Genomic DNA, 22,673 nt, shown 5'->3' with positions numbered 1-22,673 from the left:
TAAGAGGCAGACGTTTCGAGAAGGAATAAACGGGATCGCAGAGTCGCAAATGGTCGACGTTGACCGGAATTCTCGTTAATTAAGAATCAAAGGCGCACGAGATGCGATTGGATATTATTTATTGCGCCGTAACCCTATCAAAAAAAAAAGTTGAAAAATGGAGAAAAAAATAACATTTTTTAAACAAAATAAAATAATATAATATGATTATAGAAAGGATTTTGTCTAATGATATGTTCTTTTAAAGTGCAGCCGATGTAGCTGGTGTATCATAAAAAAATATCAATTCTGCCTTTTATTTATGCCCTGAATTTTACGAGATGTTGCGGATTTGCGGCTCGATAGAAGGAAAACAAAAAGCGTTGACCTAGATGAATCCCAGCTTTAAGAACGCATTAGAATTTAATGTGTTACCTAAGGCGAAATGGGAAATGTGTTTACAGAGAGGTGTGAAGTCTCTACCCCACCCCGAAATAAACGTTTAGAATGGATTTATAGACGGAAGGGGTCATACTTGTAAAGAGAAAGTCTGGTGCTGAGCGTGGGAAGCCGGGGACGTTGTGTTGGTTTAAGTTGTAAGTACGCCACACCTAGAACGTTGTCACAGAATTGCGCAGGAGGCTCCAGCACCATAAATTTAGTCTAGAATACATACGGAGTACTCATCCTGAAACAACAAGATTGGAGGAAAACCTTGAGATTGGGAACCTGGCTCTCCTGGTGATCATACCATGGAACAGTCAAGGTCTGATGCTTTGTCTCGGGGTATTTGCCCCAAACTCAGGGTGAAGGGGTAGATTCTCAGGGTCACACAGTCTGCACAGCCTCCCGGCTGGGATCATGTACAAGACTCCCAACTGCTGCCCTTGCTACTTGAATGTCATGGCTGATATCCCTGCTTGAATGCAGGTGACCTAGTTAAGCGTATCTTTAGAGCCATTTGGGGAATCACTACATAGAATCTTTAGGATTGGATATTAAAGGGTTAATATTCCAAGGGACTCAGGGTCAACTCATTTAGGAAGGTCCCAGGTATGCCGATGACCATCAATTTATTCTAGGTCTAGGCTGACTAGGCCTATGCATAGGGTGGCAGGTCCAGGGGGACAGCAGTTGCCTCATGCCAAACTGAGGGGGGGGCAGATTATGCTCTTGGGTGATCAAGCCCCCTACAGAGGTCCTTAAGTCACAGAGTGAGGATGGCGGAGGGGCAGCTGGGGTTACTGCCCAGGGTGGTAAAAATGGGACAATGCAGAGCAGGTGATGTTATTCACAGGTCTATCCACAATATGTGGGCCCCATCTCAACTACAACGATTAATAAATGGGATGTCTCCCATGACGACACGGACATGGCTAGTGGTTAGGACTTTCCTGACAACTTAGGGACTGTTGGCAGAAAACCTTAAAACCTGATGCTATTGGCTCAGCAGGAGCTTTTTCATCTCGGATACGGGTCACCGATAGGTTAGCGGTGTGTAAGAGCGGCTGTAAGAGATAACGCCCCCCCCAACATGCGTCTCCCCCTTCGGGAAGCGAGCGCCGACTTCCTTCCTGTGAATGAGGCTGTCAGGCTCAAAGCGCGAGCCTTGACAGGTCCGTGCGCGACGTATAAATAATACACTGGGAAACGGAATCTCCCAGGACTCCGGCGGACGGACGGAGCCAGGTACCGGCGCAGTAATTATATCCTATTACTGCTCTGGAAACCCAATTCTAGGTTTCCTTTCGAGCCCCGCAGCATTTTGTTAAATCTTGATTTAGATTCCGAGGACTGATTAGCATTTTGTGGCTGCAGCATCGGCCTGCGTAGAGTTTCAATTCCTTTTGAGTAAAATTGATTAGAATTGATGAACACTTGGTGGAAAAAAAAGGTAGCAAATTGCTCTGTTAAACCGAGGGAACTTAAGCCTTGGTTTCTAATAATAGACTTTTTTTTCTTTTGTTTTTTTTTTTCTCTTTTGTTTTTTTTTGAGAATCTATTATTGTGTATTCCAGTAGCCTTCTAAAATTAGATTGGCGGAGGCTGCTATTGTCTTCATACAAGACCCACGTTCGTAGATCGTATAGTACAATGGCGGGCAAGGGCTGCCGCCATGGGACTACAACCCCTATAACGCTGAGGATGATAGGAATCTCAGTTCAAGAATGACCGGTATGACAGTGGAATTTCGATCCCAGGAGACGCAGGGCACAAAGATCCCATCCACCTCACGTAATTCAATTCAATTCTACCTGCAGTGTGGCTTTGGGCACCGTGGGCACTCGTCTAAACTACTTCTCCATCTTTGGTTACTCCCTCAGTTACAAAGCCTTACGATGACTTATAAAATCACCTAATGATCGAATGGTTCGGTATCAGCTGAATCCCAGAATTACTAAGGCTCTCCCTTAGATTTTCAATGGGATCGCTTTCCTGACACTGATTGGCTGCTTACAGCAGCCATTCAGCGGCAAGAGTTGTCATACCGTGGAAGAGGAGGGCAGCTGCAGCGCTGCAGCTTCTAGCCCTTCATTTATTTAAATATGCATTCTGCTTGAGCGGAGCGGTCAGGGGCAGACGGGGAATAAAATATTTGTACAAAACGTATTCTCAAATATCTAAAAATTCTCCAAAAAAAAAACCTCCACCGTTCTATATCAAAAATGATTTCATTAATGATGCTAAAGTATTGGCAAGCGCCGGTTTCTTCTTAAACATTCATGTCTGGAAATACAAGTTTCAAATTTTATTCTTATCCTCCCTCCGTAAATCACTAAAGAAAAAAAAATGTTTTTTTGGGTTTTTTTTGCTGAATGCATCACACTTTTACTTCTCAGCGAAACAGACTCGCTATCACCGTTCTCCCCGGCGCACTTTATGGATTTTTATTGCGCTCCACCCTAGAAATCCGTACCTTAGACATGATTTAGACTTGTCAGCCGTCTTTCGGTGTGAAGCTGAAGCTTCCTATATTTTACCAGCGACTCGCCTCTGATACGTTAATGACAATCCCAGCTGTCTTAAAACATCAGATTTATAATTTCTTAAATCCTCCTTGAAATATGTGTTTGTACCGGTTTCTCGGAGACGTGAAAGAAATGAATTCTTTAAAATAAAAAAATAATCAAAAGAGCAAATCATAAAAAAAACCCTACATAAAATTATTTCTGAAGTGAAGTAAATGTTCTGTTTTTGCAAACACATAATTTAACACATTTGGTGCCGTTTGTTCCCGTTCTAGATTCCACGTTCCACCTTAAATTTAAAAGTAAAATACAATACATGATAGAACGTACCTTCCACATACAACATATGTGCCAGATTTATTAATACATTATACATTAATTATCATAGTTATCAGATACATTAATATCATAGTAATGTTGGGGGAAAAAGACTTAAATCCATCAAATTCAGCGTCACGCTGCCTACAAAAAATGCACATTTTGATCATTAAGACACTTTCATTAAGAGATATATAGATATATGGTTCTCTTTCTTCATGTAGAAGGTTCTCATTCAGGATACATATCATCTGTTACGTCAGTGGTTTATTAATGTAAAGAGGTCTCTTGCACCCGGCATGGACAGGGCAGATACCCGGTGGGCTAGTGGTCAGCAGGGCTTCATACTTACCCCTACTGCAGGTCCAGTGCCTGAGTATAAAAAGGTAAGGTGCGGCCACATAACTCGTCATTTGATGGCTGCTGGCCTTAAAGTGCCAGCGCCGCTTAGTCCTTTGTAAGTGTATCAATCCCCATCAATAGGGATGGAGCAGTTAGGTGGATGAGATAGCTGTAGCACATCACAAGCTGAAGGGTTAATGTGGCAAAGCTTGGGTTACCCCTTGATGCAGACTTACAAGCCAACTTACCCATCCTACAACCCTGGATCAGCCTGCATTGCACTTTTCTACTCCTGACAGGCTCTCGGTTGTTGTCCCCCTCCCCCCCGATGGAAGCTCCTTGAGTGTTGGTCCCCTGCCTGTGCCCGGGGCAACTCAGGACCACGAAGCATGAAACCAGAAGGGTTAATAATTCCCAGCTGAAGAGCAAAAGTGAACTTGGCTTCGTAATGTTGTCAAGAGATGTGATCGTGATAATATGCCTAACTCAGCACTGATCAATGAGATATAGGTCCTGCTTAGAGGGTTAGATAAATCACCGCTCGGTTCCCTGTATGTTGCAAATAAATGAATCAATATCGCATACCAGAAACATGCAATGCCTTTCCGTGACTTGTTTATTGCGAAATTGATGACACTACCATGTTAGATACTTGTTACAAACAGCTATATGATACGTTACAAATCCTTCTCCTCTTCTCCTGCATGAATACCTCTGTAAGACGTAATTGTTAGGTGTAACACAAATATCTCATGTGTCAGTGACACCTATTAAAATACAGCGTTATAAACACAGATCTTGGGAAATGGTTGACACCGTGTACCTCTCGGGGGACCCAAAATCAATAAAGAAGCAGCATAACCTTTATCTGTCGTCACTTAAGCTATTTTCTTGACATACAATAATTGAGCATCTGTTGGAGGGAAATACGATGTTCATTGTTGTTCACGTACGCATTCTATTCTGTTCTGTGTGAAAGGCGTGATGAACTACCAGATACTGGACACTTCTGGGCCTACGTCGCCCATCCTGATCAGCCAGTCAGACTTAATAAAGTGGGCCCTTGAAACCTAGGACCTTCAGTTGAACTTGGTAGATATGTGTCCGTCTTTGGATACCATTAAGAGTTCGGTAATATAGAGGTTCTTAACATCAGAACCTCAAGGGTTCCTCACAATAATGTTTCCAGGACGCTCTCACCATACCTCCGATTTTACAGGACAAACACAACTTTCAGACTCTGTCCTGTGTATCTGCCCCACTGTCACACGTTTCATGTTTCACCAGATCAATGGATGACCCAGGGATATCAATAGATATCTTCCACTGAAGCTCCCATGTGGACATCTTGTTGCTCTCTGAAGCCGGGTATCACAGCGTGGCACTTTGGGCTTTGCCATAGCACCTGTTCAAGGATTTGTGGACCAGGTTCAAAGTAATATGTGCCCAACATTCCACCGTTTCATTACAGCTATGTGAAAACGGGGGGGGGGGATAGTACTATCAAGGGTTCTCCAACTTCTGAGTTTCCGCCAACGTATACGTATTTTCCGCACCTTTTCATATTACACCTAGGTCCAGACGTGACATTGAAGTAGGTAGGGTTAAAGCGCAGGATAGTTCTTTTGGAATATGGTGCGAAGAGTACTCTAATAATTATTCCATAGAATTGACAGCTATGCACATTATTTAGAGTCGGTGATTAATTTACAAAGGCATACACAATTATCTGACTGCGAGAGCATATTTATTCAAAACCCACAGTTCTCCATGCAAATTGGTGCAGAGGGATTTATTACCCAGGCCCTCGTGGTCCCCTTTCTCCACTTTGTCGAGAATCCTGAAAAGTATCCATTAGCAATTTCACAATAAAAAACCCCCACAACATTCCAAAGACGACGAAACTACGTGGCTTATTGTTTTTAAGGTCAATGAAGTGTATTTCCACCCTGTTTATTGGCTTTTACTTGTTTTTCTTTGTATTTTTCCTTTTTTTAAGAGTTGTGTCATTCTAATAAATGGTAATTTTAAGGCATTGGATTTGCCAAAACTGAACTTCAGTACTAGGCCTCTTCTCCTGCTTAAAAAGTGGTGGCTTCATGCAATAGACTTATAGAAAGAATAAGGGGCAAGAAGATTCTTAGGTCCCCGTTACAGCGTTTTTGGAAGAATACTTTGTAATGAGGGTACAAAGGTTCTATTTCATAGGTGGACCTGTTACCATTATTTTATTTTCTTAATTTTATTAAGAGCTATGACCCTAGAACCTAAAATTCAGCACAATTATTTGTAACTTTTTTCATTTTCAGGTCTACTTGCGGACATGATCTTTTAGTATCCGTTCACACAAAAGCCTGCAGAGCATTATATTCATATGCAGCGGCGTACCCGACGCATTTGACACCCAGCGAATTCTCCGGGTCTTGACACGCCCCGCTCCCCGCCCATTTTCCCTGCTACCGTCAGCGGGAAAGCCCCCGGCGTCGGCGGGAACTCCCACTGACGTCACCGGGAACGCCCCCGACGTCAGGGGACCTCCCACTGACCTCAGTAGGAACTCCCACCGATATCACGGGGGCAGCCCACAGACGCCAGTGGGCAGTCCTGGCCACGTCCCACAAGGGAAGGCTCTGGGATTCCCATCTGATCCTCTCTTGGCGGGTGAATAATTTTGGCATCTTTAAAATTAAGAAAAGGACAGCAGAGCAATTAACGATTCTGGTTTTGCTCCATGTGCTAACGATCAGCTCTAACGGGGTAAATCAGTCCCTAAAAGCAAAACACTTCCGCTGACCGTCTATTAGGTTGGCGATGGCTCCATCTCCGTATGCAGACACAACGCACGGTAAGAGCCATGTTCATTCAGCCATTATTTTGTAACCTGGAGTCTCCCCCAGGCGTGTGAAGCTTTAGAGGAAAAGAAATCAATAAGATAAACAGACAGAATGAAATTTGTTTGTAATCAGGGAACCTGATCTCGAATATAAACAGGTCTACGTATTCTCTCAATTAACAGATAATTGGGAAATGTACTTCTGTCGGGCGTATTTTTTTTTTTTAATCAGTAGGAAAAAGTTCAATCGCGTTGAACTTTTACGCTAACGGTAATTATTAATATCGCCCATTTCACGGCAACAGCTGCCAGATCAAAACATTCTATTAGAAAGAAGAAAATGGAAGTTCAGACCATCAATTACAGTTTATGACATCGCCAAAAACGACGTTTTCTGACTGATTAAAAAAAAAAGCTCTTTAGAATCATTCAGATAGGGGCAAAAAGGGCACTTGACCCTTTGCCCTGAATTAATGGCTAATGGGCTTGCAGGGCTATTTAAAGACTCGGGAATGCAATCATGGGTAATAGAATAAGAAAAGAAGAGTTAAGAAAAGAAGAGGTTTGAAGTCATAGAAAAAGAATGCGTATGCGGGTAAATTGAATAATGGACTCATTTATTAAGATGAAGAAAGTTAGAAAGGAGGAGGAAAGAAGTGTCATTTTCTCGCCAATCAACATTTCTTTTGATTCCATGTATCCGTATTAATGTAAATATTGCTTTTTTTTACCAGGGCGGAAAAAATTATATTTTACCCCAAAGTGGAAATGTGATCTAGTTTATCTACATGCCCACTGCCTAAAAAAAAACAAAAAACAATAGATTCTATTGTATTATATCATATGATATTAAATAATTAACTTATAACCATATGTTTTAATGGTATGTGAGTCTCCATATTAAAAGAAAAAAAAAATCTGTGAGCCACACAAACAAGGCATGTTATTATGTGGGTTATTTTTTGTGATGCTGGCGAATTAATGTAAAAATAGAGAAAAATTATTTGACTGAGTATTTTGACTGCATATGAAATAACCAATGTAATAATAATAATAATTATTATTGTTATTATTGTTAGTATTACTATTGTTATTATGATCATATAGTGACAGGTGAGCAAAGAAACCACTGGCGCTGCAGTTTATCCTCCGAACTGCAGGGGCCGCTGTGCTCGCCGCTCTGTGCTTAGCTCTGCTGCTGTACTATCTTGTATGCAGTCTCGGCGGGCAAGGTGAAAGGTTCCGAAGATGGCGGCGGCCTTTATGGATGAAGAAGTGGATAACGATGATTATTACTCGCTTTTAAACGTCAGGAGGGAGGTGAGGTCCGCGGCCAGCTTGTTGCTCGCGTTGCGGCGTTATTGTGCCGGTAGACGTGGCCGTTCGTTGTAGTGCATTGTCGTGTCAGGGGTCCTGCCGGAACCGGCATGGCGCTGTGACCCCGGGATCTGACACTTCCTTGACACTGAGCTCACTGTGACCTCCCTCAGACCCTTAATACTGGCTGAATGTCTTTTTTCCTTCTCCCTGCCTTAGGGTATTTAGCGCACGCAGCCTGGCCGCTGCAGCCATTGTATCTGTCAGAACACGTGGAGTCCGCGGTCACATTGATGTGTTAAGCGGGGCTCTTACCGGACATATGGTTGGTCTGACAGAAAGTGTTAATAGTTGGTCAGATCTAATACTCACATTATTATTAAATCACAATATGCCATATAATAGTTTCCGTTTTTTATGCAGTTTTGCCAAGTTGCTACATGTTACTAGGGGTATATATCGTGCATGGGAACTTTCTCGGGGTCTCAGGGTGAAGGGGCAAAATCTCACGCAGTCTGGAGCAGAGTCATTCATACTCTGCATTGATCTGAATATATCAAAGACTCAAGAATTAGTGTTTTTGCTACCAGAATGGTTGATATCCCTGCTTGAATGCAGATGTTGTTTGAACACATTTGATGAGTCGCTACATAGAATCTTGATGGCAGGTCATTAAAGGGTTAATATTGAAAGCATCTCATAGGGTCAGCTCCTTTAGAAAGTTCCCAGATATATTTATGTTTATGAGGGCATTCTTTAATTGCAATAAATATGTATAATATATATAATACACACACAGCGATGTTGCATCTGTTGGGTGTTGACTGGCGTTTGTGTAAAAGCAGCTTATCCGCTTGCACCGTGGACCCACAGCTGTCTTTGTAGCGTTGATGAAAGTGTCACCGTAGCTTTAGTAATAGCCACTGCTGACACAAACCCTATACTGCACTGATCTGTGTTGCTGGAGCAATAGGGATTATGAATAAAAAGCGATGTTATTGCTATAGCGACCAATGACTCATTCAGGGTCATTACTCCTTGCAATTGGTTACTGTGGTGACAACACTGACTATTAAAACTTCCAAAGAATCCCTTCCTAACTGTAATCCTGGCTACATGTCTAGAAAAATGAAATATAAGCAAATTAGGTTAATTAGGATTAACCTACAGAGAGAGCATTATTAATCAGCACGGAACGTTAGAGCTCCAGAATCTATGGCCGGCTGCTTATAGCGCTGTCCAATGTAGGACCAAAAGGTACTAGACCATCATACCCATTTAACTGGAGCAGGTAACGAACCGGCCATGTTTTTATACCCCATCGCCCCCCTGGGTGCCTTAAAAGGCCGAGAACATCATGGGCAATTTACTAGCATGTTAATACGCAGCCCATACTGGTGGCGTAATAGGGCAAGTATTTGACTAAACATTTGTGAACGAAGATAATAAGGAACACATTTACTCCTTTCATGTTCATTATACATTGTCTATTGTCTATTATCTATTGTTATAGATTGTGTCTAGATGAGTCCCATTATTATGAAAAGCTTTTTTTGTTCTTCTAGCCTCTGCTTTGGGTAAAATGTTGGGAGTTGTGACCAACAGGCAACAAACGTCTTCCCAGCATTTGTGGAACTACACCTCCCATGGTTCCCATCAGTCCAAAGGCTGGTGTTACATCATGGGAGTTGTAGTTTGACAGCAACCAAAAGGCTTCTGGAGGGATGATGATCAACGTTAGGCGCTGCGTGAATTGTTAGCGCTATATAAATAAAAGATGATGATGATGAAGGAAATAAGTAAAGCCAATGGGAATTGTACGAATACAGTTTTTGAAGTTCATGTTTTCGCTGGTTGTTCTATTCTGATACAGTTACAGAATCTGTTACATGTATCTGCTCCCCAACAAATATTTGCTACAGTTGCTAAATGTAGATTTCATTTTAGCGTCATTTTTCAGAATTAAAACATTTTGTAAGCTGGGCAGAGCTTTGTCTCTCTGGTTGTATACACTCCTTGTATTTATCTCCTGTTATCATTGTTCATATTAACATGGTGTGTTAATCCGGCACAAAAATCCAATAATTTCTGCCCGGGTATAGCCAGTCGAGTAATATGATGATATGAGAAGAGTACTAGAGTATATGCAGGCATTACGTATTATTTTTCCTGGGAATCTTTGTCTTTTATGCTTTTTAGGTCGTGTGCTCCCTCTTCTGTATATTAATTTAAGTGCATTATTAATGTCTGACGTCATGGATGATCCTGTATACATTGCCCGGGCGTTCTGGAGAGGTTTAGCAAAGTACAAGAAAAGGAAATGCATAAATATTAAAATTCAGCTGTTGCTGATAAGCTTAATTTTACAACAGTAGTCTGATTTCAATATAGTCCTATTTCATGTCATAGTGTAACAAAGCTGAACATTGTGTAAATTGTTTTCCATACAGAATTCTGTGGGTATTTTTGGCTTTTTTTTAGCATAACGCTGCAAACCTCTTGCTTGTAACACATATTAAGGTGAAGAGGAATTGCCTTGTATTGTATTGATTTTATTTAATTTTATTTATTGTATTTAATTTATTTAGTGGGTCAATACGTAAACGCTGGTTTGCATGTAAGATACTCTATGAGACCAATATTATGGGTGTTTAATTGTCTTTTGATGTGTTTTGATAACTTTTATTCCACACACTCTAAAAACGTATGCTTCATCTTGCTGGATCAGCGCATCAGGCCAGTATCAGTGCGGTGTATTTAACCTGGCTGCAGAGGTGAAGTTGTCAGCGGAAAGCGAGGGGTTAAGGCTTTCTGTACTGTGTGTGTTAATGGTTCACTTCACATAGGGAACCAATACCAGAGTCATAAAAGAACAGTCTTGGTACTAAATGTACCAGTAGCGCGCCCACAAACTAAATGTGCCGTAAAACATGACGTTAAATTTCCGTGTAGTTGGTTTTTAGGTTGGATGCTAGCCATGCATGAGATGGGCCAGTTGTGTGAAACCCGAGGTATATGACGTCCGAACAGCATAAATGATCTTATAATTGTTATACCAAAATTCTTCTTCTCTGTCCGTTTAGAGACAGAGGATTAGACTAAAGGCTTCATGAAGGTCAAGTCACAAATGATGCTTTTGTACATCATAAAGGGACAAACTATTGGTATCTAAGATATAAAGTGATATTTAATTTAGTGTTCTATTGAATAATATGCATCTGTTGTCCTGCTTTGTATTTTTTTAGTACTTTTTATTATTTTTTTTTTTTAGCTTGGCTGACTTGCGACAGTTGTTGATTTAATATCTTACTGAAAAGAGCCAGGAATATCAATAGGTAGTAATTTAACGTAAAAACTACTGAGGTCAACATAAAGTCTGTGACAGAATAGAAGAAGTCAAAATGAATAAAACATGTCAAGGTGATGAGAGAATAGGATCTGTATTTCAGCCAGATGTGCCCTCTGGGTCTTTTTTTTTTCTTCTTCGGTTTTTTCAGATGTCTCTTCTTGAATTAATTATAAAAATTGAGCTTTTATTATATAGGTGCTTCTGAAGAATATTTTTATACCTTCTGAAGGACCCGGGAAGGTGCCATGGAACCCTCAAAGTACATACTCACTTCTTTAACCTTTACCGGTTTCCTGGCCTCTGCCTTGATATGTAGTAGATGGTTAACCCCTTAAATGACAAAGGCCTGAATAATTCATTAAATTGCATTGTGTGGGGAAATAAGGAGTTAACCCCTTTGTTGGCTCTGGGATCGTGTTGTATCACTCGATGCATTTACAGGGGAGGAAAGTGTTAATATATTGGGGGCATTCAGCTATCATATGTAATAGAGTGCGTATGGGGGTTTAAGTGGCCCTTTGACATGGAGGAATAATCATGCTGCTCCCCACAGGAAGTTAAGATCGCTGCTCTGATTGTATGCATGTTATGGAGATCTGTAATACATACTTAATACTTAATACTAATACATAATACTTAATACTAATACATAATACCTAATACTAATACATAATACTTACAGATTCAGTGCCATAGGATTTAGTGATATATCCTGATTATAAGCAGATTTGCTATTTTAGTTCTTATTCTAATCTTTGGGGGAAAAAATGAGATTTTGATGAGATTTCTTGAGCGTCTCCTTACGCATTGAATTGCGCGCTACGCAGGGCCAGCTCAGCGCTTCATGCGGGAGAAACGTGTTAATATTGGTCCTTCCTAATGAATAGTAAAGAGATAGAAACCACAGCTCTCCTGAGAACTCTCCCTTTAGTGAATAGACCCATTTGTCTCCATCTTAATTAACCTCTTGTTAGAAATGAAATGAACTGTGGCACAAACGTCCGGCGAGTGTCTTGTTTATAAAAGTAATGCGTTGGAGCACAGATGGAAACCTCTACTGCTTTTTAATAGAAAAAAAAATGTTGTGCGGCTTTACTATCCCTTTAAAATAAAAATGTCCATTAAATCCCGGCTGAAGGGACAGTTTAATTTGGCAGCAGAGAGGCAGACAGAGAATGACCTGATTCTGAGCCCTTATAAGTATCGCCTGCTTTGCACGTCCTTCCATGCCCACAAATTGTCAGTTATGGTGATGTTTTTCTTCGCCGAGTCACAGTTAAGCGAAACCACTTAGCCCTGTATTACCTTCTTCATCATTGTAATGCGTGTTTTTGGTTGTTTCACTTTTTACTACTAAAAGCGGAGACCGTGGGGCTGGCGAATAGCTATACAGCAAGCTGGCCGCGTTGCCTCTATTTCTGATACCGTATACTTGGGCTAGGAAGGTGCCGGCCGACGTAGCCATTAGCCGCACTCGCAGCATTTCAGGCTTTCCCTTCTCTAACTCGTTCTAAAATTGTTGCCTCCCTCGGTACTCAATGGGTTAACGCCCGGGCTGCAATAATGGCTGCTAATGACTATAATCTTTCAGACCCGTGTTTGTTGCCTCTGCCTACGTTTATAGCAATCCCTGTGCAAATGCAAATTATTATCATTGTCTTCCTCCCAAAGTACGAGACAAGAATCCATATAAAATAGGATTATTTTTTCTTTTTTTGTATTGCTCGGAAAGCTGAACTGGTGGGAAATGGTGCTTCAAAAGCAGAATTTGTGGGAAATGATACTGAAGTTTATGAATGTTGAAAGCAATTTTAGATCTGAAGGTATGATGAAACTAAAAGCAATCCATTTTTATGTATTTGGCAGTACTTTGTACTTCTTTCTGGAAAGGCTGGTGTGCATGAAGAAATAAGTAATGTATCTTCACGGCTGGTATCTGCTCCGCATGTCCATCGGGGGGGGGCAGAAAACGTCATGTTTTTCGTGAAGGCGAACTTCTCAGATATGTCGGGGAAGAGGGGAAGGGTTGTGGTTAGAGGGTGCATGTCTAGGACAGGGGAATACATTTTTATAATAGTGCTTTGTGTCATGTTGATGGATACGTGAGACATGATGTTGAAAGGACGAGGCAAATTATTCATGTTATTTTTAGTATTTTATTTATTTATTTAACTTCTGCTTACCCACAAACAAACCGCATCCCGACCAATCAAACGCCTGGTAACCATCGCGTGGTGGATTCAAGGTGACAACTGAGCTGTGTGAAAGCATCTTCCCTACATGAAATTTAAATAATTGATACAGGAGCGAGTACAAGCATCGTCAACACATCAATGGCTCTGCTCCGTCTTTCAAGATAAGAATGCAGGGCAGGGTCCGCTAAGCAGTGCTATTCCACATCTAGCCTCGAGACGAATGTTACCGTTGTCAGCCGTAACCAGATAAAATGTAGAGTAGATGAGAGAGAGAAAACACTGCTCGCGCTGTTTCTCTGTATCGACTTGTTTATATGTGTTTAAGGCGTGAATCGGGTCCCAGCTCAGTCGATCGCAGCACTCGAGTATTTAAATCGAAAGCAGGTGCACGATATGGAGACTTCCAACTCTCCCAAATAGTCCATAGATGTATAGGTACAACAAAGAGCTCTCCATGACTCAAGAGGTTTAACCCCCCCCATTTCAAAAATACCAGCAGGTACCTGGCCTCCCCTTCCAGAATCTTGTGATCTGAATCTACTTTGGGACATAGTGGTGGGAATCGTCCTCCTCCGTAGGGCTTATTAGTAACGTGCGGCACAGAAAGAGACTTTGGGATCGCCCCCCCTGGGTTATTGCTTCAAGAATCACAGCTGTGGATTGATGCCCCTTCCGCCTGGAAATCTTAGCAAGCCGGGAACGTTCCCTAGAAGTGGAAATCAAGTGGCATTGAAGATAGAGGATAAAGAGTACATGTACGGGCTCTGAAATAAATGTTAAGGAAGGAAGGAAAAACAATCACAAACAGTTCTATATGAATCTGTATGGACGTAGTGAGTGTGTTAGTGGCGTCTATGCTTGTACATAGTGTGCTAGTGTGTGTGTGCGCACTTTGCCATGTAACAGGATTTTCCGTACCATTAGGTCATGCGAAGCCCAGTTGTTGGACCTCGCCAGCTCTGAGCCCGTGTCATAAACATGACAGTAAAGGCCTCTCTCCCCGTGTATTCCTGTGTGAAGACGGAGCAGTTAAATAGTGGAGGGAAGGCAGTCGGTGAACGTGTAACTACAGAACTAATAAAAGACAGCGTCTAGACATGCCGTTTTTTACACTGATCGAAAATTGCAGTAAGAGTTTTGTTTTCACTCTAACACCCCTTACAAGAGACAAAATATATGAGAGGTATCAAATGGCGAGTGTTAAAACATTTCTGCCTGCACTATATTTAATGTTTTAAGATACTCACAGACTGGAAAACCAGCTCCTTCCAGGAGTTATTTCCACAGTTAACCAACTGTGACAGCGAGAATAAATAAACCCGAGCTTCCCGTGCATTAACACACACAGCTGTGTATTAGTTTAATGACTGGCTCCTCTGAACGATGGGCACGTCCTAATGTAGTAGTATTACCCTTCCTTTAATAATTATACATGAAATAACAGCCCCTGCTCAGTGCCAACACGAAACCTCTTTATCGAAACAATGTTTAGATTTTTTTAATGCTTTTCCCATACAAAATGTATAATTATTACAGAAGTAGCGACGTTAGTGGTGCTGATGAGTGACACAACCTCCAAATGGGATGCTTGGATGAACATTAAATCAGAATAGAAAATGAAGAGCCCATCTTACTAAGAAAAGTTAGGTGTAGGTGCGTATAGATGGTGTCCGTTCCGTCTGAAGACCTCTGAGGTCACCGAAAGCTGTCGTCACTCTACATCTGGTTTTGTGTTGCCAGATATAAGGTATCTGGTCACATTGACTAAAGGTTCTCCCCAAGGAGAATCTGCTTTAGGGAGTTAAAATCAATTAAACACATTTTTTCTCATGTTATAGGAATGAAGATTTTAGGTGGATTGCAGAGGTGCCACCTCTAACAATGCATGGCCAAGTCCACCATCATAAACCCACAGCTTCTTTTCGTCAAGGTATAGGTCAGGGCTGCACAACAAGCCATGAAGTCTGTGTGGCCTTTCCAGATAACAAGTAGTTTAATGAAGACGCCTGCTCTCACACTTGGGTATCCAATAAATGGTGGCCGGTTTAAGTCCCTCTAGGACCGGAGTTGTGCACCCTTGGTGTAGGAGAACCAGCATTGTAGCTAAAAGCCATGGAAAGGCTATGAGGAGAATGTAGTGAAGGTCGAGTTGTAGCAAGACCATACGTTTTATCTCCCCATGTTAACTAAGCTGTATGAGGCCAGACTTCCCTGTATTTATCTTTGGGCATCCAGACCCAGGGCAGCACCCCCAATCGCCTCTTGCTCCATGGTTGGCATCCAAAGTACTACAAAAGGGCCTGTGCACCTTTAAGGAACGGGCCCCGGAATATAACGTCATATGGAGGCTGTGCTGAGCTGTCGTAGCTTTCAAGAAGGGTGATCTGCCCCCTAATTTTATAACAGGGGCACTTCTGCCCCCCTGGACCTGCCTAGGCCAGGATACATCGCTGCCCCTAAGACAAACCTAGTTTAAGGTCAGCTTGCAGAAGCTATCAAGAGCTTCCAAGTTGTGAAGTTGCTAGAGATTGTTCTTCGCCCCTTTGTGTATTTCCTTTTTCGCCCATTAACATCCCTTTAAATAACTCACATTATGTACAGGTTTTTATGTTTTGTATTGCTTTCTGTACTGCACTTGAAGAAATAATTATCCTATTCCTACACAAAGGCGATATAAATTTAATGATTTTGGAAGACAGAAAATATCACAGTTGCTTGGATACATCCCATTTATAGGTCTGATTCCACTTAGACAAAACATTAGTTGAAACTTTAAGCTTGTTAAACAAATAAATCTTAGCAGATCTGTTTATTCTTTCCTATGATGGTTTAATCACAAAAGAAAAAGCGCAAAGTTTATTAAGAAGCTTTTTCTTTTGTCTGTCACCGACTTTCCATGTCACATGACAATTAAGTGTTCCCATAAAAATGTTTTATTATTTATTATTATTATTACACATATATGTATATAAATGAAGTCACATTTATTTATTAAAGTATTTCATGAAATGGCTTGGGTATGGCATTAAGATAAGGGAGCTTCTTTAAAATATTTATGTATTTGTTGTTATTTAGTTATTATATTTGATACAATGTTTCTTTTTGCTTCTGCCCCCCCAAAAAAAATAACTTTTTGTATAACCATGCTCTCTTTGGGGTAAAATGCTGCTTATCAAGTACATTTTTAACTAGCCCCCCCAAGCACTTCATGACTTAGACTTTTTGACAGATCCCTCTGTGTTAATTAAAGCCCCAGGATTCTGTGATGAAATTGTAAAAACCTTTCGTTTTTGGAACCACGCTTGAGACCACGGTCACAGAGCAAATATCTTTAACGAAAAACAAGCAAGCAAACAAACAAACAAAAAAAACATTGTAAAAGCAGAACATATTTGTATTATGTTCAGGAGGCTGTACGAAGCGCAGCCTCCAACCTGGGACCGCGATATTATCCCCGGCTCTCATCAGTATCAATTGTTTAAAGGAAATTGAAACATAAATACTTATATTGCCGAATAAAAAAGGGAAAATAAAGCTGACGGTTTTCTTGAACACAAACATTCTATCCTGTTGGCTGTTACTGGTTTTTATTCTGCTATAAATTCCTACTACATTCAAATGTAGAAAGTCATATGGGTTATGAAGTTGAGATGAAAAGCGAGCCTCTTGCCGGGGCTAAGATACGTTTGGGTTTTAGAGACAGTAATGTGCTTATCGGAATGAAACTGACCGTGAGGAAGAAACTAAGCGGCGGACACCCGTTGAGGTTTATTCACTAAACTTGCAGTTGGCAGGGGAGCGGTGGCTTTAACTCCCAGGCTTCAATGTCCATTATGAACGGTCAACACTGGCCCTGTATAATGTATAATTCAATGTGTAAGAAGACTTTGAAGCAATCTCACTTCTTTAACTATACATGGCCAAGCAAGCTCTTCCTGCAGACTGGAGTTGGGCCATCATGATGTAGTGATGTCAAATAGCTGAAACACAACTCTCCCTTTAGTGAATAACCCCCAATAATATAAAGGTGACATTGAACTAGGCGGCCCTCCCCTGAGATCTACATTTTTACATTTATTGACTTTGGAGCCCCCCTTTCCATTCATTATCCCGCTTTAGGAACAACATCCATCCGTTCTTCACTCTTACCCCGAAGTCCCTCTTTTTCTAGGTGCTCAGAATGTTTGCTGGTTATAATAATATACCCCAGTATTCTACTGTCCCAAAAGTCCCAATGTCTATAGAGATACCAGGATATGGTTTTATAAACGAATGCCTTGGTCTTCTAAACACCTTCAGCAGGCGATGGCTTTCAATGGGTCGCAAAGTCACACAAAAGGTCTTGGTGAAGCCCTAACCACATCCCTCAAAACAAAGAGCTGGTGTTTTAGGCTCGTAATAATGTCGGGGGATACGTGTAATAAAACAGAAAATATAAAATACCCGTAGATTGAAAAATCTTGACTTTCAGGGGCATCTTAAGCATTATGTGTGATTGTAGGATACTTTTTGTATTTGCAAGTGGAGCAAAACCAGATGTTCTTCTACTGTCCTTCAGGGCGAATAGGAGCTTGTCTGTGGAAATGTTGCTTGTTTTGAGGCGTAAATGCTGGGGCTGGTTTCTTATATAAAAAAGAAAGAGGTTTATTTTAAGGGATTCCTCTGCAGTTTTAGCGAATGTCTCTCTCTTCTTCTCACTGTCACACTTGGGGAATCACTGCTTACTCTCCGTCTGGATTTGTTACTATTTTGTAATGAAAACAAGCGCTTTCTGCACAGCAAGCCTCTCTGTTTTATGAGGATGCCGAGGAATGTACAGAAACTTCTCCCAAAGAACCACGCTGTGCTCATGGAGATTATTTCCCTTTATAAAATATTAAAAAGAAACCTACTTCCACTGCAGGCACTCTACAGAGACAAGTTAAGCAGAATTAGGCTTCTATGTCGGCTCCTTAGAAATCTCTATTCTCTGAGCTTGTTGTGTTTGCTTATCCGCCTAAAGGAGAATTGTCGCTTTCCCCAGATTTTTATCAAAATTCAAATAATGCCTTAAATAATGCCTTCAGCAGTTTTGGGAATATTTTGTTTTAGCCAAGGGAGCTGGGATTGGTGGCAAAGGGTGGCAAACTAGGATATGTCGAAGTCCTGAAGGTATCGCCCTTCACTCCTTCCTTACAAAGCCTGCCCGAGCCAGTCGGCAACAATCAGCAACTTAACAGTAGACAGAGATATTCTAATGGTCTGGGATCGTGACGTGGGTCATTAGAACAGGGAGCGAACGTGACTGCTCTCATTGTACTAACAGAAAATAGTGTTGTGTATTACGAGAATATTCTACTTTACTGAATGGGTAGTAGATACCTGGAAGAGTAGCACAGGCATACACGGTAAAGGCAGCAGAGTGGGCGAGCTGTTAGTCTCTGGCCATACCTGCTTCCCAATAAATAAGTCATTCTAATAAGTGAATTAAGTGAAAGTGCAGGCTAGCCAAGCAGGGCTGCCCTCACCCTGTATACGCTGCATGTGATGGAGACGGACCCCCAACCAGAAAGCTCTGAGATTTTAGGGGGCTTTTTGGACTTCATCAATTTAACATCCTGGTTTATTATATTATGCGCAAGCCCTTTCCTGGCCAGAAGGCGAGTATCTGAGGGCATCATTCGGGTAATGGCAGAAGTCTGCGTATAGCTCTTAACCCTTTGTAAACCCTTTTACTCTGTAAAACCTGACTCTTTAAGGCTGGGGGGGCGCGTTACAAAGTACGGCGGCAGATTCCCGCTCCTCCGCAGCGCCTCCATTTATCTCTGTTTAGTGCTATGCTTGTAATCCACTCAAGTTGAAGTTTACAAGCTTTGCACTCCATTCATTTTATTCTGCCGTTTGGCAGGTAATGATTTACTTCTTCCTTTTTGGTAACTTCTATTTCTAGTAGCTGCAGTAAATACGATTCGACAGTCATATAATTTGCATTCTGCTGGAAATTGGAAGGTTTGCCTCATTGCAAATTCATTACTTCTGTGTGTATTTCTGGATCTATTACAATTACCTACAAATCAAAAACCTAGAAAAGACACCGGAGTTACGGAGCCGCGTCATTTATTTATGGTTTGGTTTTTCGTTTTGTGGCTGCGTTGAACTTCTTGAAGTAGTTAGTCCTACAGAGGGTGAAAACCCCTGCCTGTTGATCCTGTCCCCTTCCCCATTTGCACAGAAAACTCTTTTTCTCGCTCTGTGAAGGCAATTTATTATCTATAAAAATGATAAATTGGGATCTTTGGTTCGCCCCATCATAACCAAGCAGCAGGTGGAGAGCTCCCTCTAGTGGCACATGGAGTTACACCTGGAAGAGTGTGTATTTATTTATAATGGGCTTGGCAAAAAGGGGGCTTTATTCTTCAAAGAGGGAGGTTTGCGGTTTCATCTCCCTGACTTCACTTTAAGTTAGGAAGGGCCGACAGCAGTGAGCTTCTGCTCTGATATTTTGGATGGTCCTTTTTAAAGCTTATTTAAGTGGACCATCGTATGTACTTTAATGCATGCAATTGCTGTGAGGTCCTTTTAAATTTACGTGCCCCCCAACCTTGAAAGTGCATGTTGTGTTCTGCAGAATACCCTCGTATGCGTTTGCCCCCCAGCTACCTTCCGCGCAGGAGATACCACCAGTCAGCTCCAGTGCCTCTGGTGAACGGTGATGTGCAGAAAGTGATTCCATTGAGTTTAATGAGAGCACTTTCCTGCCACACATTGACTGTTTAAGTTGCTGCGACTTTTTTTTTGTTTTGAAGAATGCATATACAATTCTTACAAAGTACTGGAATGCTTCATCTAGGGGGCCAACTGGTATCCTGTCCCTTAAAATCAGTAAGATTTCTTGAACGTCTCCTCCCCGATTGAACCGTACATAACGCGGGTCTGACTCAGCCCTTCTCAGACTGCGGCTCCCCGGCCAGCCCTCGCTTTAATGAAGGACCCCAACGACTTGCTCGGCTGGTATAAGAGCCTTTCATGTTTTACTCTTTCTTGAATTTGTCTCTTGGCAAATGAAACATTCAACTGCCAGAAGTCAAGATGTTGACACATTGAAAGGTGCAACAATATATTACAACAGACAGAGATTAACTCATTAGACTCGCTGCTCGAGGCTCGGCTCGAGGAGGAATCGGGTAAGCGTGTAAAATCTGCATAATCTTTGGCCTTGATTAGAAACCCTGGTGCTGTGACGCTGGTTGATCTTTTTCTTTATATTCTTGTAACGTTATGTTCTTGCAAGTTTACAAAAAAAAAGCAATAACAATGCAAGCTCGCTATATTTTTTGTTTATTTGCTACAGTATGCATTTTGTTTTATTTTCCGTCTCATGCCGTATGTGCGTTGGGAGTTTACTCTTCTTTTTTCACACCCATTTATCTTTAATGGTACTCCATCTCCTTTTGGCGATACGTCTTTGCTGATACTCATTAGTAGTTTGCATTCATTATAAAGTCACAATGGGTTTTCCTTGGCAATCATCACCTACGCGAATGGAAGGACAGACAGCAGGCGTCATCTTCCCTGACAAATAAAGAAATCTTCGATTTAACCTTCATGCTTGGCACAGATTAAAATCTGAGAATCCTGGCATTTTTTTGTAACTTCATTCCAAAAAAAAAGAAAAAACCCAGAATTTCTGTGTCTCTTGCATTATCTGGCCGTACAGCAGTGGGATGTAAATTCGCAATTAAGTCTCAGCAGGTTTCCCTTCTATAGGCTTGACCTTGGCTTAAGTTAACCATGTGTGTGCCAAAAGGGTAAAAATAATGCAGGATAAACCTTTTTTATTTTTTTTTCTTTCTTAGATAAGTAGCATGGGTTTCTCTTAATTTCTGTATTTGTAGTTTTCCGTCAAACCACCGATATAAATTTCAAGATTTACTCCTTTTTTTCCAAAACTTTTTTCCTATTCATGAACTTTTTTACGTTAAGGTGGAGGCTTGTAAAATTATTTACTGTTTAAGAAAATATTTTAAAGAAAGTGAATTTATATATATATATATATATATATATAATATATATTTTTTTTTAAAGTATATATTTTTTTATGTGGTGGTGATTAGTCCTTCCCCACATCCGCCTGCTTGAATTAAGTTAGTGCCGCCGGTCACACGTCGTCGAGGCAGTTTAAAGCGCCAGATTATGAAGGGCAATAAAAATATCTTTATGAGTTGGAGGGACGTCGTCCCACTCTTCCCATGCTCGTTAGTTACATAACTGCAAACCTAATTACCAAATAATGTGATGTTCTTGTTTGGATTGGGTCACCTATGAATGGCTCTCTGCTTCTCAGTAACAAGATTTCTCATTTGGCTGCAGATTCCACCCCCCTACCGGGGATAAGTAGTGTTTAGCAGCGTTGAAGTCACGTGTTATTGGGATGCTCCAGCCATCATGCGCTCTGTAATGTATATTGAAATTTCCGATGTCTCTTTTATCGATGCGTAGGAGGGATTATGTAGGAACCCCAACAGACGCCCAACCTGCAGCTACTTTCTGTGTAGGAGATGCGTTTAGCCGAACACGTGTCCTACATGTTACATACTTACAGCCAGTCGGCTCCAGCGCTTGGCAAGCAATGCGGGCGCCTGAGAGTGGGCCTAATTTCACCGCTCAATAAATTTCTTGCAGGCGTGGGAATCAACAACACAAAGCAGGGGCCAAGTGTTGCCTGGCTACTGTTGTGGAATCACGCCATGTTTTGTGATATGGCCCTCACCTCCTGGCGGCCCATAGGATACATGTGATTACTTGCTTTGATCTACTCCCATTCATTTTAATGGAAGCTCGGCAAAATGTGGAGTTCTACCTAGGAAGTGAAGGAGGCATACAGAGGTATACTTCCTGCTTCCTGCAGAGCCAAAGGGGGAGGAGCTAATCCAATTGTCTGAATCCAATTGCGTTGGACTCTCTATAAAATAACTGTGATTGGTTGCTGAAGGTTATCTGGTTAAGAATATTAAACTTTTTTAAGCAATAACTAAACTTCAAGGCGATTGTAGTTGCCGCATTCCTACTAACTGCTGTCTCTTTCAGACTCGGTCGTCATGTGCGAAGGTTTTTCTCGCAGTCCAACGCCCCCCCCCATTCTCCCATGAAAAATGTTGGACAAAAATAGGGTCGGGAAGCAAACTTTAAATGTGCGAAGGTCGTGCAACTATATCTCTTTAGAACCTGATATTATTTTGACTGTTTTAACAGTCAGCAGCCTTCGGTAATAAATCTAGAATAAGAGAGCGATCGTAAATGGCAACTCCTAACCACAAGCTATTTTATTTGATGGAAAATCCTGTACGATGAATAGTAACAGATTCACGCAGCGAGTTCCGTGTTCAGTTGCT

General features: G+C 41.4%; 1 protein-coding gene across 1 annotated transcript in view; it reads left to right on the top strand.

The window, feature by feature from the left end:
• Positions 1-7,659: 7,659 nt before the first annotated feature.
• The window catches only part of DNAJC11 (DnaJ heat shock protein family (Hsp40) member C11), a 53,067-nt gene continuing 38,053 nt past the window's right edge, over positions 7,660-22,673 (top strand). Inside the window, exon 1 of the mRNA XM_053451743.1 lies at positions 7,660-7,761. Within this exon, the coding sequence (XP_053307718.1) occupies positions 7,690-7,761 (72 nt within the window). The 5' untranslated portion in view covers positions 7,660-7,689. The remainder of the gene's footprint in view (positions 7,762-22,673) is intronic.

Source organism: Spea bombifrons, chromosome 12 (assembly GCF_027358695.1).
Source record: "Spea bombifrons isolate aSpeBom1 chromosome 12, aSpeBom1.2.pri, whole genome shotgun sequence".
NCBI classification, from domain to species: Eukaryota; Metazoa; Chordata; class Amphibia; order Anura; family Pelobatidae; genus Spea; species Spea bombifrons.
This window is presented reverse-complemented; position numbering and strand designations above follow the sequence as displayed.